Raw genomic sequence first — 18,657 nt, forward strand, 5'->3', positions numbered from 1 at the left:
ACATAATGAAGATTGATTTGGGATCTTTGATTCTAATATTTTTTTTAAATTGATAGAGTTGAAATGCCATTATGTGTGAAGACTAAAGGAAAGATAATACGAAAGCTCTTTTTGGTGAATGACTGATAAAAGATTGGGGCAGGTGCTTAGTTTGATAGAAACTAAAACAGTAACTTTCATAAGCATAAAGTATGAGGTATAAGAAATGGAAGACAAAGTCAAAAAAATAATTAAATGAGGGAATCAGGCTGCTAAAAGTAAATAAAGGAAACCATTTTTTTTCTTTCCATTGTGGAAATGAATACATCCTTCCAGATCCCATTGTCTAATGTTCATGACTAAATGATCAAAATATGCTTATATTGAGTTATTTTACTACTTGCTTCATTAATTTACATTAGTCATAAAAACAGAAGTAGTAATTCGAACTAGGAATAAAACCATGTTCCTGCCAACATTTTTCCTGTCTCAAGGAAGATTTAATATCAGCAAATGTATAGCATTGATTTTTCTGTTCTGTAGAATAGAGATCTCTTACAATTAGTGTGTTGTGTAGCTTTAATTTCTATTTCAGGTAGACTTATACAGCCTTCAAAGTTCATCTTCTTCTTTCAATAATCTTCTGCATCACCAGCACAGATAGCAAGTAAAGCACTCTCATAATGCCCTGAAGCAAAATGCTACAAGAAAAAGAAATCAACATTTCTGTAAGTTTTTTTAATATTTCTTCTCTTGGTGTGTGATAAGGACTAGACTAATGATGTAATGTTTTGTAGAATATTACAAAGTTTTCATAAGAATTCTAGGCCAAGTTTTTTACAGTTCACATTTTTTGGGCTTTGATTACTTGGGTAACTTGTAGCAATGTAACTTTGAACAGCTGGATCAAACCTGATTAATACTCCTGAAGTTCAATACCAAAAAATTATGAGCAATTTCTTACATTTACTGCACATTGTACAGTTGGATTATAGCAAAATGAAAAAGGTAAAGTGTCTTAGTAAGAGTAATTTGTGTTTTAAGATCCAGAGTGAGAGGAAAAAAGGAGTAGTTTTTCTGAAGGCTGATACTATCTAAGCACAAGGATAAAATCAGGTTGCTATCCCAGTTTTGCATGAAAGCTGTAACAGCTTAACTTTGCAGGGCAGTGTAAAAAAAGATGTTATCAATTAGTGTAGGAACTATTAACAAACTATTCCTCAGCATACAATGTCTGCCCTGTATATAGCCTCCTCTTGGTATAGAGGAAGTACGGAATCATAGGGAGTGCGAGTGAGTTCTGAATTTATTGGTCACTTACTGGCAGCCTGAAGAGCTGAAAAATAAGCTATTGTATTTATACATTGCTTTTTTTTAAAAAAAAAAAGCCTGAGTGTTTTAATGAACATTAACTGTCTCTGTTTCTGGTAGGGATTGGCACAACCTGTGTGTTGCCAGTGCTGAATATACCTGAAAGTGCATAGGAACTTACTTTGATGTCATGAAAGAGTGATTTCCCATATGTCTCTTTGTATCGCTGTCGTATATTCATCAAGTCAATCTCACTCCTGGCAATGAGAATCCTTATAACAGTTTTATTGTGAAACCCAAAGTCCTAAAAAGAAAAAATGAAAAGAAACTTGACAGTTGAAAAATATATGACTCATATGTTCATATGAATGTTTAATAGATAAACCAATTAATTAGGCTACCCATCAGGATATTCTAGATTTTAAAGACATCTAGGCATTCGAAGGTTTTATCCTACCGAATGTCCACATGTTGAAATAAATTGTTACTAAATAACAGAGATTCCCAAATATCAGTGTTTTAACCATGTTTTCAAACTTTAAAAAAGAAAAATCTTCAATTTTTATTAGTCCTAGGTACTCAGTTTGTAGCAACCTGTTGTGACTGTCACTGTGGAGTCCAAGTAGTCTGTTTCACACAGCCTGCTGCTGAATGTTAATTCAATGACGTTTTAACCATTGACTTAGAATTTACATAGCTTCTATTCAGCCGTGTTTTATTTTAAGGGTTTCTAAATAAACTTCCAAATTGTAATCTTGTGGAGAATGGGGACACCTAGTGGCCATAAAAGGAATAAAAAAAGAGGCTTGGGACGACTGATGATCAATTTAGGTTGATAAAGTTAAATAATAATTTTGTTAACTAGCCATTGAGAGTGAAATCTTGTACTCCAAAGAAACCCCCAAAACAAATAAGGAGATATGTTAAAAAGCTGCATATAGAGAATTGATACTTGTTTGATGGCTAGATTAAAATCGCTCAAAAAACCATTATGATTTTAAGCATTAGAGTCTTGGATGTGTTTTATTATATAGTGTTCTAATGGGCTGGCTGCAAAACCGGACACTTTTAAATTCTTGCATTTCTTTTGAAAATTATCTGTGTTTTACATTAAAACACCTTGAGAAAACAGAGTAAAATATCAATTAAAACAAAATGCAAATGTCTCTTCTTGATCATTAAAAATGGTGCATACATACATCATCTGAATATAATATAGAAGAAAAAAAATCAATGTGATATTTCTTAGCCATGAGGTTTTAACTTGAGAAGCAGTCTTGATAGAGGACTCTTGAGAAGCCTCATCTTAGCTGGTATTTCCTGGTACTTTTGGCAAACCTTTTTCATGTCAAACCAACCCTTTTTTTGACCACTTAGACAAAATTCTGCCCCTCCTTCTCAAACACCAGGGTTTTCCTTGGTTCTTTGCTGTTACTGATTTATTGGAAACAAGACAGCAGTACTGGCAGCATCTGGAAGAAGATACTGGGCCCCTATTGAAGTGTTGCTGAATAGTTTTGTTTGATGATTTTGGCTTGAGCTCTGTCTTTGCCATTCCTGCTCTAAGATGATACTTCACATTTCACCCATGGCTGTCTTTTATGATCATCTTCTAAAGACTGCACTTAAAAGATTAATGATTATACTTTATATAACATGTTGCCTCATAATTTTCACTAAGGAATGTGAAACAAAAGAAACAAAAGAAATGTCTTCGGTGACCTCCAGTAAGTAGAATTTGTAGATATTTCTTTGCATTTACTCACATTTCTTCTCATCACTCATTTGTTTTAATATGTTAGCACTTACTCACAAAGCTAAAGAACCTGCACATATACACTGAGCCCCATAAGAAAATCTGACCATTTTTTAATGTAACACTAGTTTATTATTTAATTTTTTAGTGATTCTTATCAAATCTCTATAGGCAAAAAATAGATACTAAGAAAGGTAGTCATTGATTTCTGCACAGCAGGGGGAGATACAATCTGAAGAAAAGAAAGGTTTTCAATAAAAAACCCAACAAATTATGAAAAGTTTGACAAAAAGGTTTGACAAAACTCCAGATATTTTTTAAAGGAATCTTAAATATTTAACCTTTTACCATTACTGTTAAATCCTAAATGTTGCTTAGGCACTTCTGCTTTGAAATTTATGTAGGTACCACTGGTATTAAAACACACAGTCACAGCTTAAAGATTGAATGGGATGATTTGTAAATATTTTTTTATGAATAATTAAGCAAACAAAAAATGGGGAAGCTACTTTTATGATATGTGAAGAAGGAAGACTACTTACATGAATTGCATTATAAAGCCTGTAAGCGAAGTAGGAAGGCTTGTCACGAACACAGAGAACTAGGAGAGAAAAGTTGCAACAGGTGGACATAAGATTATCACAGAATAATTTCTGTTGGCTTCAGGCTTGAATTATTAAAGTTGGGCAGTGCTTTCCATGTCAGCTTAAAAGGAAGCTACCAGTTTTCACAAACATGACTATATTTCTAATTTTCTGTGCTTTGATACTTAGGCTGGGTGGGTTTGTATTGCTGTTGTGTGAAAGGGCTTATTAACTATCAGTGAATACACTCACATGACACCTTTGTAGAAATGTTATTATCTATAAATGGAAAACAAGTGCACATAAAGCTTGGAACTAGTTCATATATCACTTGAGACCTGAAAACTTTCCCAGTTATTTCCAGTTGCTAATGCAGTTATGCATTAGTACACAAAGCTCACAAAACGTAGATACACACAAAATAGTGAACAGCGGAAGTTCCAACTGCACTGTTGGAATCTACACATTTTTAGTTCACACAAACATAGAAAAGTAGTTCAAATATTAATTTCTAATTATCTCTGAAAATTTAATTACACAATATGGGAGAGTAAAGTTGGTAAAAAGATCAGGAAAATACTATTCTTGATGCATCAGAGATACCATACTAAGTATTTATCAAGAGATTACTGCTAGTATAAAATGTTATATTTACGTTACCTATTGCAACCAGTAATTTTTGGAAGTATCCATCATAGCATTCATTAATGGCATCTACTATGTCTTGTCCAAAGATATTTTGGAACTCCTGGAAAACTTGGAGAAAAAAAAATCTTGCTTTATTTTAGTTCATTAATAATCATCAACTTGCCTTTTTTTTTTTTTTTTTTTTTTTTTTCCCTTCCTTTCCCTGGTACTATGTTATTGAGTTAGGTTTTTTCCATGTTTATTCTCTGTGGTTTATATCCCTCAGGTCTAAACGTGTAGCCTGAAACCTGGCTTCTTAGACATTTTCTCTCAAGGTTATTCAGTAAACTGTATAAAATGAATGCACGATAAAGTGGCTGTTTGATTGGAAACTTTTATAAATTCTCTAGCAACCTCTGCTTACGATACCTGTGAGAATGTCTTGCTATTTTCTTGCTCATCTCGGCTAAAACTCGCCAGAGAGTTGCAGATTGTGCCAAGAAGACGTGGCATGACATGCATACACCAGTTCAGTATCAGACATGGACACTCTGACTAGTGCAGTTATCCAGAATTACACTCACAGTTGAACAAAGCAAGCTTACTCCTTTAGGGAAAGAGGAAAATCTACAACATGCTGCACACTGCAACCCTTGCAGGGGCCTACCTTACAGGCAGACCCTCAAATCTTGGTTTCAGAGCATAACTGTGTTACATTATGTTAATGCTATCATCATCAGCCTTACAGAAGTCGTGATTGAAAAATTAATTTGTTTTTCCATGACAGCGAAGTAGTTCTAAGATACCGTTATAAATTGTCATAAGAAATACAGCTGGCTACACAGTGATAAACAGCTTTCTTTTTAACAGTGGAAGATCTGGATGATGTCTTATAAATTTCTTAAAATTATGTAATTAAGTCTGATTATATAGTTTAAATAAAAATGTCCCGTTATGTTTCTGTGTTTATGTTCATTACAAGAGAGTGGATGTGGACCCTGAAGCACTCCCATCTAAAGCTTCTTTGAAGTTTGCATGGAAAAGCTCCAACACAACGATTTGTTTTCACATACAAACATTTGTTGAAAATACTCTGACTACCTCTCCCAAGGTGTTTCTACTCTTACCAAGGAGTTACTTGGGAAAAATGAAGAAAATAGTTAAGAAAAATCTGATTCATCCTGTTGTGTCATGTGTAAACTCTGTTTAGCTGTAGCCTGTGCCTTTCTTTGGTCATGCGTTCTTCTCTATGCCTGTTAGGCTTCCTGATCAGTTTTGCATTACTTCCAAAATCCCATTAATATCAGTGGGATTTTGACAACTCCAACTGTTCACACTTAGGTTTCAGGCTAATACCCTGTTGCACACTGAGCTTCTTGGTCTGTAAACCATGGTGTTGTTAGCAAGTCAGATTTTTCATTTGCACTCTGTGTTCAAACAGCTGAATTGCTGGATTACCCATCCACAGATGCTGGTAACTCTTGTTGCAGAGAATCATTTGCAGCATGTTTTTGTGTTCGCCTGCTTTCTGCTGACATGCTTCCCATAGAATCTAGTATAACAGAAAAAGAAAAAAAAGGATAAGAATTTAAGTAAGTCCTAAATAACTTTCAATATTTGTATTATTGATAATTCATTTATTTATTTTAATGTTAGAAAAAACCTTACATCTGACTATATTTACCATTGCATCCTGAGCAGCTGTAGAAGGATCTGCATATCCTTCCATCCTTGTTCCCTGGGAGAAAACAGACACATTTTGTTCAGAAATTAAGTTCTAAAAGAATGTAGAAATATAAAGCTGTCTCTATATGAAACTATGTTTCATTTCTTGAGGAAGTGCATAAAGGCTTTTGGATTCAATTGGTGCAGTCAGTGGTTGAGCTTGCAACTGTAGAAAATACTTTCAAGTTGTCATGTTATGTTTTCATTTCCTCAAAGCAGAAGAACTTCAGAATGATGAACAATCTTGTGAGGAAGAAAAATGGGGGCAGCAGATAAACCTCTCAATTTTTTATTCCCATTTGAAATAAGTTTTTAACATCAACATTCCACCACCATTTCGATTATTATGGGTGTTTTATTCTTTACTGTAATATCTAACCATGCGGGGAAAGCAAGAATAACATTTGCTGCTCACTGATTACTTGCTATCAATATGCATATTTCCAGAAGAATCTTTTCCATTTTTTTTCTCCCTACACAAACCATATGACCAAGCACGTCAAATAACAGAGATTTTGCTTGTTCATAATCATTATCTAAAAGATCCAAACCTATGAAATTGGTTGACAACTTTGATACATAAACCACAGAAGAATACATCTAATTTTCCCATGTATTTAATAGCTTTTCTGTTATACAAATCAAGCTGAGATACGTTCTATTAAACATACTATGATCTGAATTATATAGTTGCTAGAAAAAGAGAAAAGCACACCACTTCTGGAATTGCTTTTTCACTATAATAATTTTGTGAGCATAAAAATCAACCCTGGTTGCAGAACTCTTAAAAATCTAAAACTGCATTTAATCATGGCCTTAATCATTCATGTTGGAAGCAATTTATATTTATTTAAAATTTACAGATATTTTATGTTATGTGTGAAAAGGATTAAAATTAGTAGTTGTCAACTTGTGAAATAACTGATTTGTAGCCCTTTCCTGTTAAAAATTATAACATATTTAATTAAATTGTAAGAATTTCACACAGTGAAGAGTGGAATTCCTAGTGTGCAGATAAATTACTTGAAGGAAATTTTGCTGGAATGGTTGTGTAAAGTTATATAAAGGAGTAAATAGAGGAAAAATAAAACAAACAAAACACAATAAAGTTAAATAGTACTTTACATGAGTCAAATGCCCACTTTCCCCAGTTACATTTGACAGTCACGACTCTTGGCATAGTTTTGCTGGAGAATCCTATAACATCTATAATTATTTTTAAAATTATAGAAAATTATCACATTTCAGTTAGTACCCCCAAAAGAGAGAATTAGAATAACAATCATCTGTTTGTCTTACAGTAGAATGTTAGTTAGCCTCAATTTCCTAATTTATTTAGGAAGGATGAGAACCTGTAATATCTAATATGCCTCAGTGTAGACATGAAAAGCAGAAATACCACACTATAGCATTTGATTAACTTGCTTTCCATATGTAAAACACATTTACTTCTATCTGTAGTCAGACATGCTCGTCATAATTTCCAAAATTTAATAGTAATCAAAGCAAAGGTTATAAAAAATATTAAAGGATGCATTGGAAATGTTAATATAGAATAACCTTTACATTGAATGGTACTAGAACTAGAAAAGATATATTTTAATAAAATTTCACTGAGTTTTAGTATTAGATTGTATCTAAACATGGAGGATATAACTAACTGTCTTCACAAGTATGCATTTATATTTTGTTAGCTAAGAAGCTGCTGATTTCAGACCTCTTTATCAATAATTTTGGCTTAAGAAAATAAGGACTAATAATGTAGTGTCAGAGAATTTATTCTTATTTGTTTTTAATTTTAGTAAAATGTGTCCTGTGGTTTTAAGAAAGCTGAGAAGTGAGGTTACTTAACCTGTAGCTCTTAATTTTTAAGAAAGGACTAATTTTCATATAGGGGGAAAACTCCAACATTAGAAAAAATATTTCCTGTTTATGGCATTGGCGTTTGAGATATGTGCTCTCTATGTCTATCTCAGTGAAGCCTGCTGCTATTTCAGATCTTAGTAGGAAACAGTTCTTCCCCAGACAGACTAACATAAATTACAGATACACCTCATGCATGTTGTTATCTCCTGGCAGTCCTTTTGTCATTATTTGTTACTCTAGTTTACAAAAGATTTCTCAGATAATGAGAATGGTGACTACAATGAGAATGGCAACTCATTATCTGACAAGATGACCAACTGTGTTGCATGAAATTACAAACTGGTAAAACTGCAAAAATCAGTGTGTGCTCGTGACAGTTAATTTGCCTGTGTACAAACATACTGTGGCCTAGCATATGCAGTAGTATAAAGAACATGATATTTAAAACAGAGAACTATTTATATATAACTATATAAAACTATATAGTTATATACTATATATATATTCACACACAGTGTATATACAGACACTATATATAGATATACTTTCTTTCACAGATAGATGAGGATTTACCTCCATTTTTACACAATGTCTAGACTGGATTATGATCCATATATTCTAAAAACAGAGAAAACAGAGCTTTAAAAATTAAAATCTCATTTTTGCATGCAAATAGACTTCTTTTGAGATGAAACAGATTGAGTAGATTGTCAGCAGTTGAATATCCAGAGGACTTACTCAATAAAGCAGTCTGTTGACCTTTGCCTCTATATGAAAGCCAAAGTCAAAGTAGATGAAAGAATTCAAGTTTTCTTTGTCTTCTGCTTTTCCACCTCTGTTGTTCAAAAGTGTAGCCCTATTGAACTAGCTTTAACCACGGGCATCTTAAAATTTAATACTCCTCAAATAATATAAAAGATAATCCTGATTAGAAATGTGAGTCACTGTTTTTACAGTACCTGAGCAAGGTTCATAAGCATATCCCTGAAGTGACCTGAAGTCTCAGAATCGATATCTTGTTGAAGATCATTATTATATTCTAGGTTAAAACAAAAACATATAATCTAAACCACAAATGAACATGTTCTGAATAGTATTAGTGAATTAGCAAATGTTACTGAGAATTCATTTAGTACTTCTGTTCCTTTACATTGTTAATACATCCAGAACACACATAGTACAATGGCTACTGTGCACTTGTAAAACATTACGCATTAAGTAGGCTTCTTTCATTTGGAGGATCTCCGTGTTTGTTCTTGAGGATAATATGTCAATTAGACAATTTTCTTCTGTGTCTACTCCCTGCGTGGAAAGAAGAGAATATGAAAAAATAATGTTAGTAGAAACCACAGCTTTTAGACAAAAATCATGTTTCACTCATCAAAAATAACAAAAAACCCCAGCCAGCTCTGCTGGAATGATGCAGAGTGTATTTTAGCATGCCCCACCAGTTTAAATTGAAAATTACTTTAAATTAATAGTACAACCCTATATTTAAAATATATTTCTACTTAACCTGAATTTTATCATATATATTTACAAGTGGGGAATGACTCAAGACTAGTACTTAAAGAAACATAATGGATAGACTTTAATTAATAGTAATTAATTAATAGTAATTTAATTAATAGTAATTTAAAATGTGCTGAAAGAAATTAGATGCAAAGATTGAGCATACATCCTTGACAAGTATTCAGGCAATCTAAAGTAAATATCAGTAAATATCAGTAAATATCTGTTTGTTTGCTTGTTTGTTTTTTCTTTTTGTTTCTTTCTTTGTTCGACTGTTTTATTTAGGAATGTTACAGTCTGTAATGTCTACTGTAGCGCTTCGTATTTAAGGGAAGCATCATGGCCACGTATGCTGTACTGCAAATCACTGTATTTTCCCACAGGATTTGAATTAATTTTATAAGCATGAGTTGTTATAAGATGTGCTGCATATGCTGCTTTTGCTATGCACTTGTATAGTGTTAATGCATATTCTGCATTTGGAACAATGGGACAACATGACATCAAACATGAGCCTGGACACACCTATGGTCCATTTTTTTTCCTTTGGCCATATGAATGCAGATCAAGATACAACACTATAAGAAAGTTTAACTTTGAGCCACATTTAGGAAAAAATTTAACTTTGGCAGTCTTACCGATAATTTTAATGAAAAAGTCATGCTTCCTTTAACTGCCAATTATAATTATTAATAGTTAAAAAAATGCATCAATAGTTAAAATAATGCATTGGTTTAAATTTCTGAAGGACAAGAAAGAATAGTGTTAATCCTTTTTCTATTTAAGAGATTCTTAAAATATGTAAAATAGATCACCTTGCTCAGTTACATAATCTGTGACTTAATCGGTGTTTTATGTGTGACAGTGGACAGCAAATACTGATGGAAAGAAGAGGAAAACTGCTGAGCTGTGTATGCCTCCCCATCTTCCAGGAATTGGCAATTTATGATTTTCCTAAGGGGGAATTTTACACAGATTATTGTTTTAAATAGCCAACAGTGGACCTTTTTTCTAAGAATTTGTTGAAGTCTTTTATAAACTGATTTGGGTTTTTTTGCCTCCACAGTGCTCTAAGGGAATGAATTTCACCATTTAATTACATGATCTTTGAAAAAATATTTTTGTTTGACTCAAATGTTCAGTTGTTTAAGGAGCACAATCTCAGATCTTGGAAAGAAAAGGAAATATTGTCTCAAAAATTCAAAGCTGGTTCAATTTGATTGGAGTGATCATTGCTTTTTACACAGAGTAATTTGTGTTATGTAAAACCATGATCTGCTCTGCTAAAGCATTGGTGTTTTCTAAGGTGAAGGCTAAGTACATGACAGTACATGGCTGTTGAAATTAATTTTTTTTATCATACATAAATGCTTGCAAATTGAGGGCCTTACATTTCCCTTTATAGATATTTCTTCACTTACCAGGTTTACCATGGATGTTAAATAGGTTGTATTTTTTACATGATACATTTTTTACATGATTTTTTACATTATTTACACTGGATTTAGCATACCAGTGAATAAACTTCATATAGTTCTGTACTCCTGATGACCTGTTCTGGTGATCAGCTATTTATTAACCATTTAAGTGTCAAAAAAATCAGTTTAGCAATGTTCAGTACTGTAATTAGTGAAGTTACTGTGACTCCAAGCAATTCTGAATTTGACAAGTACCTTCAAGGCATGCCAGAGCTCATGGGCATCATAGGAGGCAGGTGGATACATCAAGCCAACCATTACTTCTCTGAAGTGATGAGACAGATTCTCTTTTAAGTCTATTATCAGGTCCTTGAAAAACAAAGAAAATGCATAGACAGGATTATTTCAATAGTCAAACTGAAGACAGCTTAAAAAGTATTAGTGGTTTTCTCTGTAAATGAATAATGATCGGTTGAAGATGCATTCTGGCTAAAATTAAGTAAGAAAGATATTCTTTTAAATAGTACCTACTTCTTCTAATAGTATGGATGAGATGAACACAGGCAAGTAGACCACATAGGATCATTACTTTTCGGTTTGTTACAATACAGAGGAAAATTCAGGGGTCTAAGTGCATCTACTACTTAAAAGGCTTGAAAACCCGAATACTGTGGCAGACCATGTGCAGCTTCCCTTGGCATATTTCCTTTGTGAATCTGTGGGAGCTACGCACCTTTGAAAAGCAAATCCCATGCAGCACAGTAGATCTCTTGTGCTTTTTTCCAGGTTATGTGCTATGTAATAATTTTTTAAATCATGCGTGTTGCTCCTAGTTCATAAAAGTACCTCCTATGCATAGCTGGAAGCTTATGTGCTTCTATTTATGTATATATTACAGTCTAACAGAATTCACTACTTTTGAGAGATGCTGAATTAGAAAAAAGGAGACCCCCTCTTTCCCTGCATGGATCTCAGTATTTGTGTGGCAGATAACTGAGTAATGGATGAAAGTTTCCTCCCCATTCTCCCCTTTCCCAGTAGCACCCTTCAAAAAACATTGCAAATGCCAAAAGCTTATTAGTTATACTGTTGCTGTTTCCGATTAAGAAGATACTTGTGTGCTCATCTTTGTGTGTTTTGTGTACAGCACTAGTTAGATGTCAGGTAAGTTCTGAGCTAAGTCTGAATTAAAGGGACTACCAGGAACTGTTCCCATGATATAAACTATGATGTCTTCAGAGCTGCATCTTTTTCAGGCCTTTTTTAGTTTTGATACATATCCGAATATAATGAACTAATAGCTAGAGTAGAAATAAAGGAGGACATGTGCACATTAATAAATAAATTTATGATCAAGAAAAATGCAGTCTTCAGTGAATGCACATTAGATGCATTTGAAAACCACTAAATCACAGTTTCTATACACGTGGTATAGAGACAAATTCATTAAGACATTTCACTTCTGACAACGTGCCCATGTGAAAATGGATTAATAATACAAATGGATGCTAATTAAAAATTACTCCTGCTATTAGAACTAAAGGAAATGAAGTACTGAAAAATAAGTTGTCACTATAACATTTCCTAATCATCTCTGCTATAAGAAATTCATGAAGGTTAATTGTAAGAAGGAATCTGAATCTTACAGCTTGTCTGTATGTCTGAATCATGCATCCAGGTCAGGGACTTAGTTTCTTTTTTTATATTTTATTCCTGAAGTGTCACACTTTATATTTGTCAAATGAAAGGGCATGGTGGCTACTACATCTATATACCAGTCTGAGTTGAAATTAAGTTGAGAAGTGGTCTGACAGGTTTACCGTAGATTAAACTGAAAAGGCTAAAACTGTTACTGTTGAGCCATCTGTCTACTCCATCCTGCAGAGTTTACCACTCATCAACTAGGACTGCTGAATGGCACATTTACCCGGTGCAATATATCCATTAATACAGTTTACATCCAGTGAAATGCTATCACTGATGTATACTGAAGTATCTTCTGAAGTGTATACTGCAGCAACTAAGGGCAAGACACATCCCATCCTGTTTGGCAGTTTCTGCCCAAGACAACTGATTTTTGAGGGATGAGTTAAATAAACTGCCATTTTGGTATATCTACTCTCCCAGGTGAGACAAAAACCCCAGCATTCATTATTTCATCTCTTCAGTAGATTAGAGCCAATTTGTACTGCTCCCTGTTTCCACATGGCAAAAAGTAGAACTAAGTGGGGTTTTTTTTGAAAGCTATAGAGAGTATCTTAATATATCTTGCACTGTAAAGTATACCTAGTGTTCAACGGATTAATCTAAATTAAGATTGTGGGTGTATACGCAAGAGTTTCAGAATTTTCTGTAACTCATTGCTAGAATATAAAAGCAATCTGCTTGCCTTTCCCTTCTATTATTATTCATAGTTTTAGAGACTGAAATTCTTAAAGATGACATCTGAAAATTTCTTTGGCTTTTTAAATTCTTGATCTTTAGTTCTGTGGTCACTGGCTTTATAGCATTTCAGGTTGACTGAATATGGCCAATAAAAATTTAAAGGTGGTGTGTTTTCATAGCAATTTATTTATGGTTTTATTTTGGATTCTAAGAGGTATGAAGTTTTTAAATGTAGTTTGACGTTCTTTACTTTTTCAGTAAAACTAAAATGCAATGAGGAATGCTGCATGAATGAACACTGAGTTTGTGTGGTTTGCACGTCTAATGGTAATGGTAACCTAATAAATAAATGTGGAAACACACTTTTATTCATTCATATATACTGATTTCAATCATTTTTACAGTCTTTGGAAGGAAAGGATACCTATAATTAAGTTATTGTTCTTTTATGGTCTATTTAAAACATACTCACCCATTCAAGGCTGTATCTAAAATAGCATAAATATTGTTTGTTTGAATTTTTATAGCAGTCGAAATGAAGCCAGTGATCTCCTATAGGTGAGTAACAACACGAAGTACACCTATTATACCAATTAAATCCAGCTCTTCTTTTTACCCCAGTTCAAGGAGAGAGAGGGGCTGTTTCAGCATGTTTAGAGGTAAATGGTTGAGAGGTATTTTGGTATACAGGTGGCACAAAGGCTATCTCTGGAAAACTTCTCATCAACCCAAAGAGGAAATTACACATTCTACTGGTGTAACAGGCCACATCAGAGGTTCGTGTGGAGGTTTTGAATGAACCATTTCTAGTTAACACTAATTAAGGCTGAGTGGTAGGATTTCTGGAAAGTCATTGTCCTCATTTAAGATGATCAATTCAATGGCAATCATACACTGACCTTCATCATGATTTCCAATAAGCTTCTTTTTCACACTTCAGGAAAAGAAAAAAACTGGATTTTGTTTAAAATGTTTGTCTGGCTTCTTTATGGGAAGGGCATGTCTTCAATTTAATCACAGCATTTTTCTTCAGCTTTCCCACAGTATCTAGCTTCACAAAGAACTCTTAATTATTTCATTTCCCAAGTATTTTAGGAAAGGTGTTGCTATCATTTCTGCCCTGACATAACTAAGGTAACTGAGAAAAATGCAAACATTGCAACTTTCCTGAACTTATTTGGTTAGCAATAATAGATCTGGAAATGGAATGAGGGTATCTCTTGCTGTGTATATTTAAGAGCTTGTATAACAAAAATTACCTTGTTATATACAGTAAATAAAGATAAAATAAATGTGAAAGAAAATGAACAAACATTTTATGTCTTTTTGAAAGACCTTTACAAGATTCCTAAATTTAGCATTCAGCACCTTAATTTTGTGCTTGGTGTATGAATGAGATTACAGGGTATTAAGTCTGAGAATCTCAGTGATTGTGATGAGAACACTAATCAGTGCATAAGTAAGATACAGTTACCTGTGATTATTGGTATGATGGTGTTTCAACCTAAATACTATTCTATTATGTATTCCAGAAACTTGAAAAAAGTAATGGAGAAACCCCCAAAAGCACGTAGAAGTAGAAATAAGTCTCTCCAGAAATTCCCGTTTGGTCATTAGAGGAGGGGTATGAACTCCAGAAGAAACTTCATGCCCCTTTTTTTAACTTTGTGTGCAGCAGATGTGCTTCCACTGCTACATAGCTGACAATTTGAAAGCACCAGAGGTACCGATAGTTACATCAGTGAAATTGTGTGCCAGTGTTTTGGTACTGGCCAGCTGTCTGGGAGGCTTTTGGTTCCTGTGACTGAACTCAGAGAAGGGCTGACCAACTGCACTGCTGAAGGAGAGACTGAAGTAATGAAAATACAAAGTGTCTGTGTCATACCCTGCCGTACATTTCTCTGTATGCCTCAGCAATCATGAGCCGCTGTGAATTGCAACGCTGTGTTAGGATATCAATCAACACATCTTTTTCACAACCTGCAAAGGAAACAAGATACAGATTCTAAATAAAGAAAATGTAGTTATTTACTTACAGTTGTGATTATTCACATTCTGTTTAAGAATGGTAGCCCAAATTCTTGAAAAAAATAGATGAACAGATTAATATCCCACTGATATTTACCAACATCAGTTATGTTTACCATGTTTACGTACCACATACTGGTGCAATACCAGCAAAAAGTGAAATAATTTATTTATATCAGATGCATCACCATCACCCTCAAGCTCAATGGATTTGAAAGCATCAATAAAATAGAAGCTTTCATCTATTCAGAACCAGGCCCACTAGCAGAATTTTTGGCTGAGCCTGGGAAGTCATACTTCTATGTTCTGTTGATATTGATTAAATTGTCATTTCAGAATTAGACATCTCTTTTATGAGGATGATGAACTGTGGGCAGAACATTTGTTGAACAACTGAAGGATAGGTATTTTCAAAAAAGCTGCATAAAAACAAGTTTTGAAGTCTAAAAAGATACAATATTTTAACCAAGGGCATTTTATTGAAGGCTACATATGGTCTTTTGTCTTGATAGCTAAGGAATACTGCTAAACTCACAAAATCATGGAATCCAACAGTAACAATATGTAACAAAATATAATAACTTTTACTTATTATGAAAAATAAGATAATGATCAACATATTCTGATTTTTTTGTGTGTAAATCAATTGATTATCTTGGTTCATGTGATGTTAAGTCTGAGTCCTCACATTTCCATTAAAGAAGCTGAAAACAGAATGTAAGACTTCGTGCTATACAGCTTTGTGAAAAGCCCAAGGGGTGTAAAGACTTTGATACAGGCAAACATTTTAATGCAATGAAAACGTTTCAGATAGTAAAACAAAAAATCAATATTCTGATGCTCAGAAATACCAGCAGTGTTCAACAGCAAGACACAAAATTCTAAGCAGAGAAAAATGCTTTGGTATTTTGTTTTTTTTTAATTTAATTTTATTTTATTTTTACATACTGAAAGCAAAAATTGCTCCTGAGTGAAGGATAATAATTTTCTTTAAACTTTCCAGTCAATTTTCTTTTTTATTTCTAGGTGACTGATTAAAAGACTTAACAGCCTCTGATAACAGTTCAAGTTACAGTTTCCTTTGTTGGCCTTTACTGTAGTGCATAACATGGAATTCTGTATGGTTTTTTTTTACTTTCTCAAGGAAAGCATTCATTAATATGTGTTGCTGTAAATTTTAGATTATTCTCATCTTAGTTCCTGTAGAAGCAAAATAGTGATTCATTTGGACATCACCAGTATGTCTTATTGTGGTATCTTGAAGAACCAAGATATACTTGATGACACTTAATTTTATGAGGTTTCATTTTGGCTAATATGTGTTATTTTACGAGAAAAAACAAACAAAGAGACAAACAAAAAACAAAAAAAAGAGGCTCATTTGGAATCAGTGTTAGAATCAGTGAAGATACTCACTACTTCCCTGTAAGGCTCCTCCTAGCAACTGGGCATCCATAATGGGGTTGGATCCAGAGCTTGTTACAATCTGGGTTGATGTTCATTGCAATGTTAATCATGATGGATATAGCAATATCTTGTATCAAATCAGCCATAATGAGAACAGTCAACCTGCACACGGTTCAACTGAGTGGTTATACTCCCTTACGCAATGAAGACGTCCTTCACATCGATGGAGCCATGGCCCCCATGATATCAGGATAATGCAAAAGCAACAGTTGCTAGCTGTGTGCAAACACACACTCAAGCCTGCACAATATTGATAATTCCCAAGATTTCATCCCTTGTGTGCTTGATGCACATGGGATGACAAAAAAAAAAAAAAAAAAAAAAAAAGTTTTTGGGATGAAATTAACAGTAAACTAAAGTTCTTAACTATAGTGAAGTTTTAAGTAGCAGCTATAGCTTCACCTGTATACAAGTGATTCCCCAATTCAGTATTGTTACATTGTAAAAAAAAAAAAATTTGTTCAAGGGGTGACTTAAATTGTGTTTGCTTGTTCAAATTATTGTATTCAGTACATTGTAAAATTTGTTCATAATAAGATTAATTTTCTTTTCATTTCTATTTCTTCAAACTCTCTCTCTTTCTTCTTCCCTTTTCTGTTATGTTTTTCTTCTCTTTCCAGTTCTCTGTAACCACTACCCAGTGATTCTTTAAAATTGTCTTTGAGACACAGGGTGATGTGCGAGTCTGACCTCAGTGATTTGCAGCTGTCTCAAAGGAGCAATTTTAAAATGAATAGCCCTAGCTAGGGTGGAGGACCTGGATGGCCAGAGCTGAGCAGGGGGTGACACCTTGGGATGTGATAAGAGCTACTGGATGGAGACTGCTCCCCTTCTCTGGGCTCCAGCCTTCAGTGCTGGGACATCCCTCCAGGCACGACCGAGCCACCTTGATTGTACTTGCAAAGTGCCTGGCTAAGGGGATTGGTGCAGAGCAAGGATGGCACCAGGAAGAAGATAAGAACTGATGAATGGGTGGAGACTACTCCCCTTTCCTGAGGGCCAACCTTCAATGCTGGGACGCCCCTGGAGGCATGATTATGTATCTGGCTGAAGTAGCTGAAAGAGAGGAGGAATGGCATCTGGAAGAAGATAAGAATTGATGGCTGGGTGGAGGACTACACCCTTCTGCTCCCCTCCAGTCAGCCTGTCTTCCAACGACCCTGGCTGACTGACAGCTGCCTCTTTGGAACAAGAGGAGCCCAGGGGTATATATGGCTCTCCATGCTCTGGCTGGCATTGTCTCTTCACCCACCGCCTTTTCTGCATCAGACCCTGTCCAAGATCAGCATCATCCTGAAGAACCTCGCTGGACAGCTGGACCCCTGGTGGTGACTCTCTGTCTCTCTCTCTCATTCTTCCCACTTTCTTACTCTTTATTTCTCCACTTTTCTCTCTCACTCTTTCTTACCACTTTCTTACCACTTTGTCTCTCTCTTTCTTATATCTTCTTTTCCTCTCTCCCTCTTTTGCCTGGCTCTATAGTTTGCCTGTGTCAATTGTCAAATATAATTTGCTTGCACCCAACCCTTTTCTACAGTTGGACTTCGTTTCATGGATCCAAAAAAAAAAAAAAATTTAATGTTACCTCGGACAGTAACAGGCTAATATGTGTTATTTTATGAGAGCTTTCTGAAACAAACAAACAAACAAACAAAAAACAACAAAAAAAGGCACATTTAGAATCAGTGTTAGAATCAGTCAAGATACTCACTAATTCCCTGTAAGGCTCCTCCTAGCAACTGGGCATCCATAATAGGGTTAAAATTCAGAGCAGGAAAAATCGTTCCTTCTATCTGCTAAAGGAGAAAGCAGATCTATTACACTGTGTGTATAATTACATTGAAAAACAACAAGCATAATTAAATTCTCTCTGCTTCATGAGGAACACCATGAAAGTTTTTAATTTATGAAATGGAATTTAAACTTGCACTAAGACCCGTGAAAACAGATGAAATTGCCCACAGAATGATTTAGACCTAGGGGAAAAAAAACCCTAATA

The 18,657-nt window shown here is 34.3% G+C and overlaps 1 protein-coding gene across 1 annotated transcript; it reads right to left on the minus strand.

Moving 5' to 3' along the window:
- Positions 1-611: 611 nt before the first annotated feature.
- On the minus strand, positions 612-18,439 carry ANXA10 (annexin A10). The gene is made up of 11 exons (XM_030450094.1): positions 18,370-18,439; positions 15,049-15,143; positions 11,034-11,147; positions 9,060-9,150; positions 8,808-8,887; positions 5,942-5,995; positions 5,716-5,809; positions 4,291-4,386; positions 3,589-3,647; positions 1,472-1,594; positions 612-680 (listed from the first exon to the last, which is right to left on the minus strand). Exons 1-11 carry the CDS (start codon positions 18,407-18,409, stop codon positions 612-614), a joined length of 915 nt encoding a protein of 304 aa, XP_030305954.1. The 5' UTR covers positions 18,410-18,439.
- Between the last annotated feature and the right edge of the window lie 218 nt (positions 18,440-18,657).

The sequence above is a fragment of the Calypte anna genome, chromosome 4A (genome assembly GCF_003957555.1).
Source record: "Calypte anna isolate BGI_N300 chromosome 4A, bCalAnn1_v1.p, whole genome shotgun sequence".
Taxonomy (NCBI): domain Eukaryota; kingdom Metazoa; phylum Chordata; class Aves; order Apodiformes; family Trochilidae; genus Calypte; species Calypte anna.